Source organism: Saccostrea cucullata, unplaced genomic scaffold, assembly GCF_032062105.1.
Source record: "Saccostrea cucullata isolate Sc308-1 unplaced genomic scaffold, CSIRO_AGI_Scuc_v1 ctg161, whole genome shotgun sequence".
NCBI classification, from domain to species: Eukaryota; Metazoa; Mollusca; class Bivalvia; order Ostreida; family Ostreidae; genus Saccostrea; species Saccostrea cuccullata.
Genome location: NW_026935527.1, coordinates 564,677 through 580,577, shown reverse-complemented (window position 1 = coordinate 580,577; position 15,901 = coordinate 564,677). Strand labels below are relative to the sequence as shown.

Here is a 15,901-nt window from a genome sequence, read left to right as displayed (position 1 = left end):
ACTAAAAAAATTTATCAAAGAATTCTTCGACAAGTAAGCAATAAGCCCCCCCCCCCCCAATCTATATAAGCTGTTCTCCTCAATATGAATGACTCTTTTTACTAACTTACGAGAGTTTCAAATTTCTATAACAAGGACAGAGGGTTCAAGGAAATTATGTTGCTTAATAATTTAATACACAAGTAAGTATAATACATGTAATTAAAAAAAATACAGCAGGGGAGGGGGGTGGTTCTAATTTGGTCATTAATTGAATTTAACTTACATTGCACCTTTTTTTATTACCCCTGATCTTTTTAGGAGACAAATCATAATAACCATTCCAGGTGGGCTAAAGTGGCCGCTCCTGATACATATCAGCTTAGATCTGTAGCGTTGTGGTTTTATATACCGGGTATTAGTCTTTGACCATAACGCTACAGATCCCGTAATGCAAAAAATGTGCAATTTTCGTCCCAAGATTTTTTGTGCACTGTTTGGGAGAATTTCTCCACCTTCCAACATTGGTAAATTATCTACCTTTCCCTCCATAATTCTAGACACATTTTATACACCTCCCAACCCTTCATAGTCGTCTCTACAAGCGATAAACTGGCTTGAATTAGAATTTTCTACAATCCCTCAGACTATTCAAATCAAGCCAGTTTATCGCCTGTAGGGTCGTCATAAAGTGTTGAGAGGAGGATAAAATCTACAAATTGGTTTAAAAATGTGTCTGAAATTAGGGGGTGAAAAATAGATGATTTACCAAAGTTGGAAAGTGGAGAAATTTTTCCAAACTGCGCAAAAAATCTTGCGCCGTAAATTGCACATTTTTTGCATTACGGGATCTGTAGCCTTATGGTGAAATACTAATATATAAAACCATAACGCTACAGTTCTGCAGCTAGATAGTCAAGGTCCATGGGCCATATTGATTTTCAGGTGTATGTATTCATATATATTGTATATACAGTGAAACTCGTTTAGTATGAACATGGATATTGCGAATTCATGGATATAACGAAGTTATCTTGAATACCCCAGCTATAAAATTTATAACGAATTCCTTATATGGATATAACAAATTATGGATATAGCAAAGTAATTCCACAGGTCCTAGAGACTTTGTTATAACCGAGTTTTACTGTACCTGGTAAGTTGGGACCTTAACTGGTTTTATTAGTTTCAGCAAAAGAGAATTTCAACTTTTTAACCTTTAATATTACTATAAAAAAACATGTACACTGTAGTTTTAAAGAAAATTTGAACTTGTCATCAATTGAAAGTAACACATTCATTAATGTAAAGTTTCATTTTGTCTTAGAATTACTGAACACAAAATACGGTATTATTACATGTATTGTACATTTTGTAACACATCTCAGGGTCTTAGAGATAGACATTCAGAATTACTTATTCTTCTAAGCTGTAACAAACTGTATCCTAAGCATTTTTAATATTCTCCCCAGACATGAAATACATGTATGCAGAATGATTTAGGAGAAATGTTGCTTCATTTTTCATCATTAAACATCATAATCATCATCCATTTATCTGTGTCATCATCATTGTGAGATCATCATCTTCAAAATCCTCTTCTTCTTCCTCCATTCTTTCCACCTGCTGTAGATTGTGCACAGAGAGATCTAAGGGAACTAGCTCTTCTGTCTCCTCTGTCACTGGTTGTGAAGTTGATGGTTGCTGTAAGATACACAAAAGTATTAGTCTTGGAAAAATTTATTGATTATGTTGTACACATTTTTTTAATGCCTATATTATAAAAAATCAAAACCTATCAGTAGTTGAAATTGCTTTGCTATCTCTAGTTCCTAAAATTGAGGTCCTAACTTAAGGAGGCTGGGAGGTCAACAAATTAACTATCAGATATAACTTATTTTTTAGATATGATATCTTTAGCTGTCAACTATCATTTGGCAAAGAAAAAATTCATACAATTTAGTTTTAAAATTTGATCATTTTTGTATATCTTTATGTGGAGCTCTCCTTCTAAAGGAGCTCAGTATTCAATATAGTGTAAAAATGGCCATGACCACCCAACCCTCTTAAGGAAGTTTGCCCCCTGTCCCCTCCTCACCTGGTCCTCCTCCTCTTCTTCTCTCTCCCCCTCCTCCTCCTTGTTCTCCTCACTTTTGTCTGGCAGTCCCTCCTTGTGTAACATACTCAGTAGAGCTAGCTCCTCCACCTTCATCCGATTCAACTGATCGCTTAATTTACTAGCAATGTTCATCAAAGTCCTCTCTTCATCTCTCAGACGCTTTAATTCCTTCAATTCAGACATGTTTTATTTACTTAGGCTTTGAACTGTGAACTGAAAATGAAATAGACATGTGTATGTATATGTATGCACAAATGCACTATCTGGTAAATTTCTATGAATTGCAATATTATAAATTTATTCAAACAATTTCTTCCCACAACTTTTTAGGACTTAAAATAGAGATGATAAAGATGAGGCATAAAAAATAATATAGTTATAGTTTATATACATGTATACATTATCTCAGCCATACAGTGTACTAAGCAACAAGCACATATTTAATCACATTCAACAAGTTAAGTCTAAGGTGGATAAAGGCAGGTAATGAAAATGAAAACATGTGCCACATTTTTTTTCTGTAACAGGCATCCTAACGCTCCATTGCCTTTTGAAGGGCATTTAATAAAAAATATCTAATAGGACAAGCTAAAAGAGAATTTATTAGATTTTAACACAATTTCATCTAGAATACTAGTAGTAGTACATGTATATATAATATAATAATACCTCTTAACAAGTACAAGATATTTTAGAAGTCTTTGCTTTGAAGGTCGGGAATTTGAATTGAAATGACATCACTTAGACGGAGCACAGCTTGAGGAATTTTTCCCATTGGAGTTAGGAGATCCTTGACTTGTATGTGTTGGACATCAATGTCTATGTGACTTAATACACACTGTACACTGGTCTTCTCATGCATACAAATGTTAGCGGACTGTCCTGTAATGGCTGCACACATGCGGAGAAATCTCTCACGTAGTATGGTTCTTTGTTCTTGTTTTAGAGTGTCAGCTTCCATGTACACCAGGGAAGGATTTCTGTTCTCTGCCAAACATAAAGTTAAAATGTATCATTTTCTATATTCTTTGTTAAAAATTTGCACTTTTCAGACTTTGTAATAAAAATTCTACTAACATGAGATATGTCATATGACATTAAGGTCTAGACCTTACAATTTTCTCAAGAAATCTGAAGATGAGGATCTAATTCAAAAAGTAAATAGGTATCCACTTAAAATGGTGCAGACAGCTCTTGAAGTACTGCCTGGGTAAAATGAAATTTTATATTCAGCTCATTGATCCCCATGATCATGTTGATTTCTTTTTCAGCAGTAACCTCTGAACCCACAATTGACATATATTTTCACTAGAACTTTGTCTATTTATCCTATAAATTAAAAATTTTGCACATTTGTTTTATTCTTTCTTTATAAAATGTTGACAAATTTTCATGAATTTATCTCTGTCCTTTATGGAGTAAAAGTAAATGTCGCAAACAGCCTTCATACATGTTATTTTGTTAAAAGTTTGCTCTTTTGAAATTCAGTTATAGAAATCATCTTATAAACCAGATCTAAGTCTACATGTTCCAAATCTCTGGCGGTTTAAAGAGGCAGGATCTATGTTAAAATCAGCTTGGATAGGTATATAGTTATAAAATTAATAATATACAACTGCACTCTCTCCAAGGCCAAGGGGTTGTACTCTTGACATACACAGGTCCAATACAATCAGTACATTTACCTACCAAGCCAGAATTACTGATATAGCTTTATCTTACTAACTCATGTAGCTTTATTTAACCATTTGTCCATTTCAATGCAATTTTGCACAATTTTGCATTTTATTTTAAAAAGGAACAAAAATTTCAAGCATATAACACTAATATTTATACTACAGATATTAAGGAGGCTGGGGGGGTCAATAAATTAACCACAAATTAACCACCAGATTTAACTTATTTTTTAGATATGGTATCTTAAGCTGTCAACTATCATTTGGTAAAGAAAAAATTCATACATTTTAGTTTTAAAATTTGATCATTTTTGTATATCTTTATATGGAGCTCTTCTTTTAAAGGAGATCAAAATAGTCTGAAAATGGCTGCTACCCCCCAGCCTCTTTAAGGCAATCCAAAATAGGGATAGTTTGAATATTTCTGCATTTGAACACTTTTAAGCAAAAGATGTATTTCTACTGTTTGAGTAACTGTCCACCACTTTGTTTGGGATGAGGCATACGGAAGTATGATTACTTCACATTGTGCTGTATGATTATATTACCAGTCCATTCTCATGTTAAAGCTGAACATGATTCGTAAAAGGAATATGTCTGCCATTTTGTTTGGATCTTCGCTACATCTGAAGACCCCTATATATAGGGCTAGGGCTGGGACGATATATCGAGATATTGATATATCTTGATATCTGTGAAAATGATAACGCATATCGATACATATGAAGAAATATCAAAATGTTGCCAAAAATGTCTGACTTATGTTTTTCTTTGTTTATTGAACTTTTGGGTTTTAATACATAAAACAAATAAGCTAAATATAAATAAAGATATGAAATAATTAACACTAGTTGAGTCAAATATTTTTTTTACAATATATAAAGAACTTTTTTTAAAATAAATTATTCTTATTTGCAAAGAAATAATTTGTTTATTTTAATGCAAAAAAAGATTTTATAAGCAGTTAAACATATCGTGATACATATCGTATTGTGGCTCAAATATCGTGATACGTATCGATATTGAAAAAGTTGTATCGTCCCAGCCCTATATAGGGCTTGGCTTAGACACATTTCATTGTAATCAGTCGACATCGGTGCAAGCAGACATATGCTACACAGCACTTTTATGGCCTACTATGAGAAATCAATGGAAAATAGACATGCAAAAACGGGGATTTTTTTAAAAATTGAATTTATTTTTATTAAGCTGTTCTATATCACTGAATTTAAATACTTATGTAAATAGCATAGTATAACCCACTTAATGACTTTGTACTATATGAAGTTTGTCCCATCGATGGACAGTCATGTGATGAATGCATAGTACGTTTACTGAATGTAGGTCATTAACAAATTTCAATATCGCAAGGGCATACCCTAGTTGAAATTCAAATTCAAACTATTATTTGTTTCTGATTACTTTGGTCTTTCTGAAAAGTGCTGCTGCTTTGAATAGAATTCACATTTTAATAGTTAAAATTTCAAGTAAATAGGCCAATGTTGAAATATGTTTGACCTTTACCAAATATTTTGTGTACCTATTAAATCACGCTCCTGATTTAAAGAAAGCAGCAGCACTTTTCAAGCCCAGTAACCTGTACATAAAAACACGACATAAAAAATAAAATACATTCTCTTGATACTTAATGAATAATCGCACTAAACAAAGGATATACAAACACAAATACACATATTAACTGCAATAAAATGTAAACGAAGGCAATGCAAGATAGCAGGAACACAGGTTGCCATTCCATGGCGATACCCGTGACAATAAAAAAGTCAGTTTATCTAGCAACTTTTTTCAATGCGTTGATAAGTTTTATTAGGTCTTTCCACCTTTCTGTGGAAAGACCTCTTGAAATGCTTCTGTTTCTTTTTATTTTATTTCTCCCCTTAGCTTTTGAGACCGTAAGACTTATCCAAAAACTTTTTAGTTCATGATACTGGATATATAAAGTTATTCCGAAAAACGACCCCGTATATTTGAACTTCGACTCCTTACGCAGTTATTGGCCCTTTCACCATTAAGCTTGTTATCGCTACTCCTCAGAAACGGTAAACCGTAGAGATACAAAACCTTCATCATTGTCTTGAACTAATTTAGGAGACTTTTCAATCTATTCATTGTGAAAGTTTTCTTTGACCCCTTCAATGAGTAATTGCCCCTGAAAGTTTATAAATTTTACAAAAAATTCAAAATTTTCAAAACGAAAAGTCGTAGAGACATGAAACCAACTGCATAACATACAATGACCTTTTGTCTTTAAATTCATTTCAAGGTCAAAGGTCAAGGTCATTCCAAATATGAGAAATAAATTTCTCTTAATAGCTCTTATGTCCTTAAACATAAACGATCTATCTTATGTCTTTAATATGTACTTTTGAAACTCTTTAGAAGATATAAATCTTGGCCCCTGAGATTGACCCTTTTAAAAGTTGTTGCCCCTTGTGCTAAAAACCCTTGTTATCGCTACTAAACCGTAAACCGTAGAGGTATGAAACCTTTACAAATGTCTTTGACTAACAAGGGGACTCTTCAATCTATTCATTGCGAAAGTATTCAGTGACCCCTTCAATGAATTAATGCCCCTGAAACTTTTTGAATATTACAAATAATTAAAAATTTTCAAAATGACAAGTCGTAGAGACATGGGACCAACTGCATAAGATTAATTGATCTTTGACCTTCAATTAATGTAAAGGTCAAAGTTCAAGGTCATTCCAAAAATGGAAAATTTAGCTCTTTTTATATCTCTTTTGTCTTTTAACATATACTTAATGTCTATGCATCATTAATTTGTATTCTTAAAACTGTTTCAAAGATTTCACTCTTGTCCCCTAATATTAACCCTTTTAAAAGTTATTGCCCCTTGTGCGAAAAACCTTGTTATCGCTACTCCTCCAAAACCGTAGACCGTACAGACACCAAACCATCACTAATGTCTTAAGGGTCTTTAGTTCTAACTTCACTGTATAAGTGCAAAAGGATCTGATGACCCCTTATATGAGTTATTGCCCTTAAACTTCTTTGTACTTACTATTAAAACTTATAATTTGAAAAATATATGTCGTAGAAGCATGGGGTCAAATACATTTTGACCCTTGACATATGACCTTGAATATTTTTTCAAGGTCAAAGGTCAAGGTCATTCTTTTTTTTTCATTTTTTCTTTGCTTTAAGAGATTTTTGGTATCTTTTTCATGGAATTTAATTTTTAGGAGTCAGATATAAAACAAATTTGAAAGTCAAAGAAGGTGGAAAGACCTCTTATTGTTCTGTGAACAATAAGTCTCCTAGTTGTTGTTTATTATGCTAATACAATTTAAAGTTTAAAGTTGCAAATTATTTCACTTTCAGGTATTATGAGGAATACATAAAAGTCATATTATTGTGTGACAACATTGTAAACTTTTCCCGTGTAAAACTAAATTAGGCCCTGCCCCCTTTTTTCAGCCGTAACAATACTGCACATACAGTTCTTGGTAGCGACAAAAATATAACTGATACTTCGTTTAATGCAGGAAAGTAAGATACTAAAGAATCTTACAATTATAGTTGTACAGGTCAGTGCAGTATTAACAAAGAAACACAAATACACATATTAACTGCAATAAAATGTAAACGAAGGCAATGCAAGATGGCAGGAACACAGGTTGCCATTCCATGCCGATACCCGTGACAATAAAGCAGTCAGGTGTAATGAATGTGGAGAGTACATCCTAATCTTGTGGTATTGTAGATAATGATATCGAAAATGGCGTGTGCCTATTTACGAGTCGTGTTCAGCTTTAACCAGGACTGTTCTTTGATATTACTGTTTCATCACAAATTAATTGTTGTATAGCCCCAAGTTTTAGAAATTTGATAACAACTGTGCAGAAAAAGACGCATCTCTGAAGATACTCATTAAATTAAAAATAAAAATTCGTTAAAATTAACACATTTTTTTATTATTATTTTTATTCTAATGATACACCTAGTTAAACATAACATATGTAAAATGCACCATCCTGTAACCAAGCGCCTATGTCTGTGCCTGTAATCATGGTAATGACTGTAGCGTTTCTGACTTTCTGTATAGGCCTACAGTTCTGAAGTAAACATTTTTGAATAGGTTTTTGGCTCTTGGATTATAAATATATCAATAATAAATATATCAATAAGTACTTATAAATTTACAAACTAAGGGTCAAGCAAAGACTTTTCGCTATTTTACCTTACAAACTACAAGGACAAAATTTTCTTCGGGATCACGTTCTACTTTCGTTTTGAGCATCAGTTTTCATTAACTCGTACATGAAATGGTATATGAGAGTGTTGGTAATGGGTAGGCTAGGCAAACCCGGGTAACACGAATCACCGGAATGCCCCGTAATCACCGAAATGCCCCTAAAAATCACCGAAATGCCCAACAAAACCACCGAAATGTCCTTAAATATGTTTTTACATGATGTTTTTCATAAAAATTAATGCTTATTTTTTTTCAGTAAAGCATAACTGACGGTAAAATTAATTATTTTCATGTTTTGTGCTCGAACACTCTCTACCTGTTTGAGTGAGGAACGAACGACAACTCTGCATGGGAGATTGGTGCTCGAAGCGTATCGTACTTCAAAGGGCGATAACTCGTATTTGGTGATGACCTAAGAAGTGAAGTCTACAATGTTTAAAATCTAAGAAATAATAATGTCTTATGATATTTCTCGGAGAAAATTAGATGACAAATGATAACTATGATAAAAGAAAAAAAAATTGACTTTCTTCTTTCTTCCTTTTCTTCCAACTTTTTGCATTGTGAACCAGGTTGTAACATTTATTCGTCTGCAGACGCTTGCTGGGAGAAAATAGGCGTAGCGTTAAAATATATAAACCTGCCATTATTCATTGAGTAAATTTATCTTTTATTCTATATATTTACTTTTAAAGACCATAAAGTTAACGTTTTACCAAACAAAACGAGAGAGGGGTTACCGATACACCAAATTTCCGTGATATAATTTACGACCGCGATATAAGAATTTCAAAAGACAAATGCAGTCATAAAATGAAAAAAAGGTTTTAAACTTTGTACTTCGTTAAGGCCATGTAAATATTACTATTTCTATTAATGATTTTTTTATTCTGTTACTTGATTAGATACATAGTCAGTCAGGTCAAACATTGTACGGAACATTTCTCTTGTAAATTAGCAAACCTTTCCAAAGTAGCAATTGTTTCATAAAACGATGTAGGTGTATTCAACCCATTCAACAACTTAAAAAAAAAATTATATAGTAAAATTGTCAAATTTTACTATTTCTATTGAATCAAATGTAGTTCATTATCCCAGGATACCCATGTCAATGTTTGTATAGCGCACGTGCGTAATTTCGATCACTGATTGTGATGTACCTGATTATGTAATATGACATAATACTACACACCTGTCAATAGATCAATTACTTAATTAATCCCAGTGAGATTAGCTGTCCGTGTATACACAGTAAACATAATTTCAGATATCCATTTGTTTTAGACGAATTAAACATAATAAATTTTCAATTCAATTCAATTCTTTATTCGCTCAAAACCAGATCACTGGTACAAGAGGTACATATATACATATATACAAGCAAAAAAATATTACAGTCAAGGGTCAAGAGATAGACAAGTACATTGAATATAAAGAAACTCGAAAAGAGTGAAAAAAAATGACTGTAGTCATCTATAAAAAACACACGGAGGAATCAAGAAGGACAGACAGTTTTAAAAATTTTCTTTATAAATAGTGATAATGATTTTTGTATCTCTACATTATTACTACTCATTGGTTCATTGAATTTGAAAGTGTTGGGATTATTACAAAATCTGTTTGGGAAAAATATTTCTCTGTCTTTTGAAAAGTACTTACATTCCATAATATAGTGATATTCATCACCAACAGTTTTAAAATCACACATAGTACATATTCTTAAATTTCTGTCAATATTATGCCATCTACCCTTTTCAATTGGCAAATGGTGATTACAAGTTCGAAGTTTTGTAAATGTAACTCTTAAATCTTTTGGTAAATTCATCAGATAATTTTCTAAACCAAAATCTGTTTTAAAAATTCTATAATTAATACACTTGGATGAACTATAAACAATGCTTCTCCATTCTTGTTCGAATTGACATTTTAGGGTATCTTTAATGATTGACTTAAGCCAATTATAACTAATAAATGATTGACTTGTCCATACATAGGACAATCCACAAGAATTAAGTACGTCTTGTACACATTTTATCCATGGATGTACAAACGACCCATCACTATAACATCTATAAAAATATGAATAAATAACTTTTGTAAGCTTACTTTCGTGAGCTGTTAAAATTTTTGCCCAGTACATAACTATTCTTAATTTTATAAATATAGACAGAGGGTATCTACCTGTTTCTCCATACACCATACAATTCGGAGTACTAGATTTAAGATTAAGAATAAATTTCAAAAATTTCAAGTGAACTTTTTCTATTATGTCTAAATTTTCGTATCCCCATACTTCACACGAATAAAGTAAAATTGGGTTGATGACTTTATCAAACAAATCTAACTGACAATTAATTGGTAAATTAAAATATCGAATTTTACGTAAGACTCCATACATTGCTTTTGATGCTTGTTGGGTTAAATGTTTTTTTGCATTGTTAAACTTCCCACTTCTTGACAGGAATAAACCCAGATAACAGAATTCTTTAACATTTTCAATAGCTACACCGTTATATAAAAATTTACGCTTTGTCATTGGACCTTTAGAAAAAATAAGGACTTTTGTTTTGGTTATGTTAACACGGAGTTTCCATACATCACAGTATCCAGCAAAAACATCAAGTGACTTTTGTAAATCAGAAGCAGATTCAGACATTAAGACCGTATCATCGGCATAAAAAAGTATACACAGTTTTAACATAACAAACGTATCATCTTGCGTTTGTTGACTAGGACATGTAAAACCATTAATTTGATTTCTTGTTAAATAATCTTCTAGGTCATTAATGAACAATGAAAATAAAAAGGGTGATAAATTTTCCCCTTGTCTAACACCAACATTATACATAAAAAAGTCTGATAACTGATGACCTATTTGTACTTTTGACTTAATACCATTATACATATTTCTAATAAATCTAAAACATTTTCCATCAATACCACTTTGTGGAATTTTAGTCCACAGACCATGTCTCCATACCGTATCAAAGGCTTGCTTAAAATCTATAAAGGCACAAAATAATTTCTTTTTATTATTCAGGGCATATTTACTCAAAAAATCAATCACAAATATATTATCAGTAGTAGAATAACCTTTCCTAAATCCTGTTTGAAATTCATTGATTAGCTCCACTTCATCAGCAAAAGTATTTAAACGGTCACAAAGTATACTAGTAAAAAGTTTTCCTAAACAACTAAGTAAAGTAATTGGTCTGTAATTTTCAGGTTGGCTTCTATCACCTTTACCTTTATAAATAGGTTTAACTAATCCTACTAACCAGTCCTCTGGTATTATGCCACTATCAAAGATAACATTGAATAATTCTACATACAGCGGCAGAAAGCTTGAAATAGTTGTTTTCATATACTCATTCAAAACATAATCACCCCCTGGCGTTTTATTGGTTTTTAATTTATTTACTGCATTCTCTATTTCTTCACCTGTAATAGACTGATTAAGGATACTGTCATTACTTAAGTCTACGTTAAATTCTATGTCATCATCTGTGAAAATACTTTCATTTGTTTTCTTTAAAAAATCAAACATAGAATCTATATCAACACTTGTTTTATTTTTTGTATTTGAGCTATTTAAAATATGCCAATATTCTTTCGGTTTTCCATTTTGTAGTGATTTAAGTTTATCTGAAATTCCATTATTATACTCCTTAATATATTTATCCATGACTCTCTTATATTCTTTACTCATAGTCTTTAGATTCTCCTTTGATTTAGTTGACTTTTCTTTATTATTTAAGCGTTTCGCCAAATGAAAATTTCTTCTGGCTGTGCGGCAGCTATTATTAAACCATGGTTTATTTTTGTTTTGTGACTTAAAGGGTGGGTGATTTCTTCGTCTTAAAGTCTTCCCCGCCGAATCTATAAATATGTTACAAACATCTTTAGTTATTTTATCTATATCATGTTGATTTACAGACTTCTCTTTTAATTTTTCAATACTTCCCAAAACGTCATTTAATGTGTCCTCACTAATATTATTCTCAAATTCAGTAGCCTTTGAAGGATCCCAGATGAATAGTTTTGATTCTACCTTTTCACATACTTGACTAGATGTTTGAATATCTTTAGATGTAACGTTTAAAAGTTCGAAGGTTATTGGACAATGAACATCGGAATATAGATTACAATGATCATGTATGACAAATTCCTTAATTTGCCTTAATAAAAATGCATTACATATTACATAATCAACAGTACTACTATCTTTACAAGTTAACCTATTATTTCCTATTCGACCATTTACAAGAAAAAGGTTGTTATTTTTACATAATTCAATCAATTTGTATCCATAATTATTGCAAATATTATCACTATTCATTCTTTCCAGTGAAACGTTTGAATTCAACAATACATTAACTTCTTCTAAAGATTCTTGTGTTTCTTCGTCCAACATACCATGGTTTACAAAAAAGTCATCTAAGCATACAAAGTCTTTTAATTTACCTGTCCGTGCATTAAAGTCACCCAATAAACAGATATTTTCTGAATTTTTAGAAAAAAATAACAGTTCTCGTTCAATGTCAGTAAAACTATCAACTGATGTGTATCTAGTATTTTCTGGAGGTATATACGTAATTCCAAACAATATATTTGACTGTAAATGTACAACTTCTTTCGATAACTTAAACCAAAATACATATTCACAATTTGAGGTTATAACATCAACATATTTAACTAAATTTTCTCTCACTGCAAGGATAATTCCTCCTGATTTAACTTTTGCAATATTGAATCTATTTTTCATATATACAACGAACCGTGGTATATTTATGACATCAGTGTTATCCGTTTTTGTCTCGGTAAAACATAAAACATCGTATTTACAAACAAAATTTAAAAATTCAGGATAATTCAACTTTTTACGTAGTTAGTCCACAGACATTTAAAGATAAGAATGTCAATGCCTGTGCCGCCTGGTCCCCTTTGTGTCCCTACAGTCGGTCTGGCGTCGATCCGTAGCGTGGTCTTTTTGTCGACGGCGCGGCCTGTCGATCAGCTGGGGCTCCCGAGCTGATCGCGTTACTGTACGGTGGTCGTCCCTGTTGCATGGGTTGTCGAGCAGCTGGGGCTCCTGAGTTGGTCGCGTTACGGTACGTTGGTCGTTCCCGTTGCGTGGGCTGTCGATCTGCTGAGGCTCCCGAATTGATCGCGTTACTGTATGATTGCCGTTCCGGTTGGGTAGATGTGTCTCTGTTCAGATGATATAGTTCACCGTTAATATAAAGTTGATCTCTCACTAGCTTAACGCGCTTTCTGTCCATTTTTGCCTGCCTCATGATGGGATATAATTTCTTTCTGCGCTCCTCGATTTCCGGAGGGAACTGTTCATTGACCCATACGTTAGAGCCGTTAAGTTTCTGCGGGGCGCGTGTCCTTATTAATTCCCTCTCTTTAAAGTAGGTGAATTTGGCAACGATGTTTCTGGGATATTCGCGATATTCATTCCATTTTCCTACACGGTGAACTCTTTCAAATGAAATATCGTAGTGTAGTCGGAACTTCCTCCTGATGAATTCTTGTAACACGGCCTCTGTATCCTCTCCTTCTTCTTCATATATTCCCGTAAACACAAGATTATCCCTCATGGACCGGGCCTTCAAATCAGTGACACTTTCTTGCAGGTTTGCATTAATTTCTTTTAAATCAGTGAACTCTTTCTGTATCTTCAAATCAGAGACTTTCTGTAGCTGCGTGCACTTATCGATATCGTTTCTGTTTGCTGTAACCCCACGTTTGTTTGCCTCCGCTGTCTCCCTGACAGTGTCAAAGACATTTCCAAGAGCATTCATATTACAGTCTATTTCTTTTAGGTCATTTCTTACTGTCTTAACGTCACTGTCGAGCATATTCACATGAGATTTCACAGAACTGACCACATTACTAAGTTCATTAAAACTTGCAATTTTCTTTTCAATTTCACTTAACCGAGTTTCAAGGCTGTCATTTTTAGCTTCAATATTTGAAAGTTTTGTATCCATGTGTGTTTGCATATGTGAAAGTTGCATTAACACATCGTGAATTGATTCCAGTGTAATACATGTGCCACCACCACCGTCATTATGTCCTCTACCTGCATCACCGTATATGACTGCATTACTTTCAGATACAATTTTGGCAGTGTCGGCAACAGACATACTGATATCACTTTGCATACACGAAACACAATAAAAGTTACACACGTGTAAATTGACATATGCAAGGCTATACAACAATGGCAATGGCTATGGCTGAACTGAGTAGGTACTCATCGAACTGTTCAACTTTTAATTTCTGCAAACAACCTCTAAATTATACTTAAAACGCACTGTAAACATAGGTCATCTTTTCAGAGTTCTTTAGGTACTTGACTATTGGACTTAGAAAGTTCTTAAATTATTAAAAGATGACAAAATTATGAATACACACCGGAGCCAATGTAAAACACAACCTACCGGTTCGGTGACCCTTGACATCCCCTCTAAATCAAATCAATTTTGTCTTCATTTTTTAATTATTCATTAATACTAGTAAAAAAATATGAAACTTAAAAAAAAATATTATTTCATAAACACAAAAACGAAACAAAACTATAATTTTGATAAATTTTGTTATTTTCTTTAAACATTGCAGTTCTTTTCTTTGCTAGTTACCAGAGGATCAAATATTCTTTAGGATTCATTCATACAAATTGAATAGAATTCCAAAAAGACAATCACAGTATTCAAGCATTGATTCTGTTTTACGCAGCTGTTACTGTACTGATGAGAAGTGAGAGATCCAATCAAACTTTTAATAATAATATTTTTAAAAAATGTTGCATTAATAGTCCCATTTTCATATCAGATAACAATGAAATTTTTTTTAAATTCATACATGGTAAATATTCTTTTAAACTAAACGTAAAAAGGATCTTTCTATTTGCTTTAAAACTTAATATAAAGATAGGACTTTCCAGTAAAATTACACTAGTGCCGGGCCGGGGCAAATTAAAAGCCGGGGCAGATCTAGGTTTTTCAAATATCTCCGCTAAGACTCCACCAATTAATCTGAAATTTTCAGATTATGTTTTTTGAATGTTCTTTTGTATTCGCTGTTACTATCACCCAAATATACGCAATATTTCAGATTTTCTGGGTGATTGTTCATTTGCAGGTTGGTAAAATGGGTAGGCAAAATCAATACGACATTTTACGGTATTTTTGAATTACGATTCATTAAACCATCACAATTGTGGACTTTTCCAATAATTTACACTATATATTAACGAAATATAATTAGTTTTACATCATAAAAGCAATAAGTATGCAGAATATGCACATTTTCAGAAAAACCGGGTCATTAAAACCGGATCCGATCACCCGGGGCAAACCCGAAAATTCCGAAATAATTAACAGTGATTAAGGCCAATTGTTTGTATTGGAGGATGTTAGCTATCACTTTTGTGACATTGCCCAGCTCTAACCACATGAAAATATTCTCATAACAGCATTTTTATTTATTAATTAAAATGAACAGTTTGAAAATTTACTTTGAAAATAAATTTACTACAACAATTCCGGAATTTTCAGGTTTTTCCCGGGTGTTCGTATCCAGTTTTAATGACCCAGTTTTTCTTAGTCTCGTTCACCCAGACGCTCGGCTGTCTCCGTAAACTCCGACCCGCCGCTCTGGGTGGTCGGAGATTTACGGAGACAGCCGAGGGTCTGGTTGAACGAGACTAAGTTTTTCTTAAAACACGTATTTTACGTTAATATTACAATAAACAATGAAGAAATATTAATTTATTGTTAATATATATTCTTAAACACCAGAATTATTCATAACTTTATGGACTTTATGCAGCATATGTCTGAAAACGTAAATTGTGAGATTTTACCAACTTGAAAATCA

General features: G+C 32.7%; 2 protein-coding genes across 3 annotated transcripts in view; both read right to left on the bottom strand.

Annotated features, from left to right (window-relative positions):
* LOC134243140 (putative uncharacterized protein DDB_G0293878) overlaps positions 1–15,901 on the bottom strand; it is a 476,688-nt gene that overhangs the window by 83,706 nt on the left and 377,081 nt on the right. The window lies entirely within an intron of this gene.
* On the bottom strand, positions 1,182–8,088 carry LOC134243147 (snRNA-activating protein complex subunit 5-like). 2 transcript variants are annotated; one of them, XM_062725380.1, is made up of 4 exons: positions 8,002–8,088; positions 2,768–3,083; positions 2,078–2,311; positions 1,182–1,683 (listed from the first exon to the last, which is right to left on the bottom strand). In XM_062725380.1, the coding sequence occupies exons 3-4, from the start codon at positions 2,279–2,281 to the stop codon at positions 1,525–1,527; spliced, it is 363 nt and encodes a 120-aa protein (XP_062581364.1). In that variant the 5' UTR covers positions 2,282–2,311; positions 2,768–3,083; positions 8,002–8,088; the 3' UTR covers positions 1,182–1,524. The 2 variants fall into 2 exon arrangements, with proteins under 2 accessions (XP_062581364.1, XP_062581365.1); XM_062725381.1 differs by having other exon boundaries at positions 2,768–3,085; positions 7,997–8,033.

What these genes read in the sequence shown, in the direction of transcription:
- LOC134243147 (XM_062725380.1), bottom strand. Translation starts at nt 2,281, where the DNA reads ATGTCTGAATTGAAGGAATTAAAGCGTCTGAGAGATGAAGAGAGGACT. An exon ending in AAGAAGAGGAGGAGGACCAG is followed by an intron (nt 1,684 to 2,077) that starts GTGAGGAGGGGA and finishes TGTATCTTACAG; the next exon opens with CAACCATCAACTTCACAACC.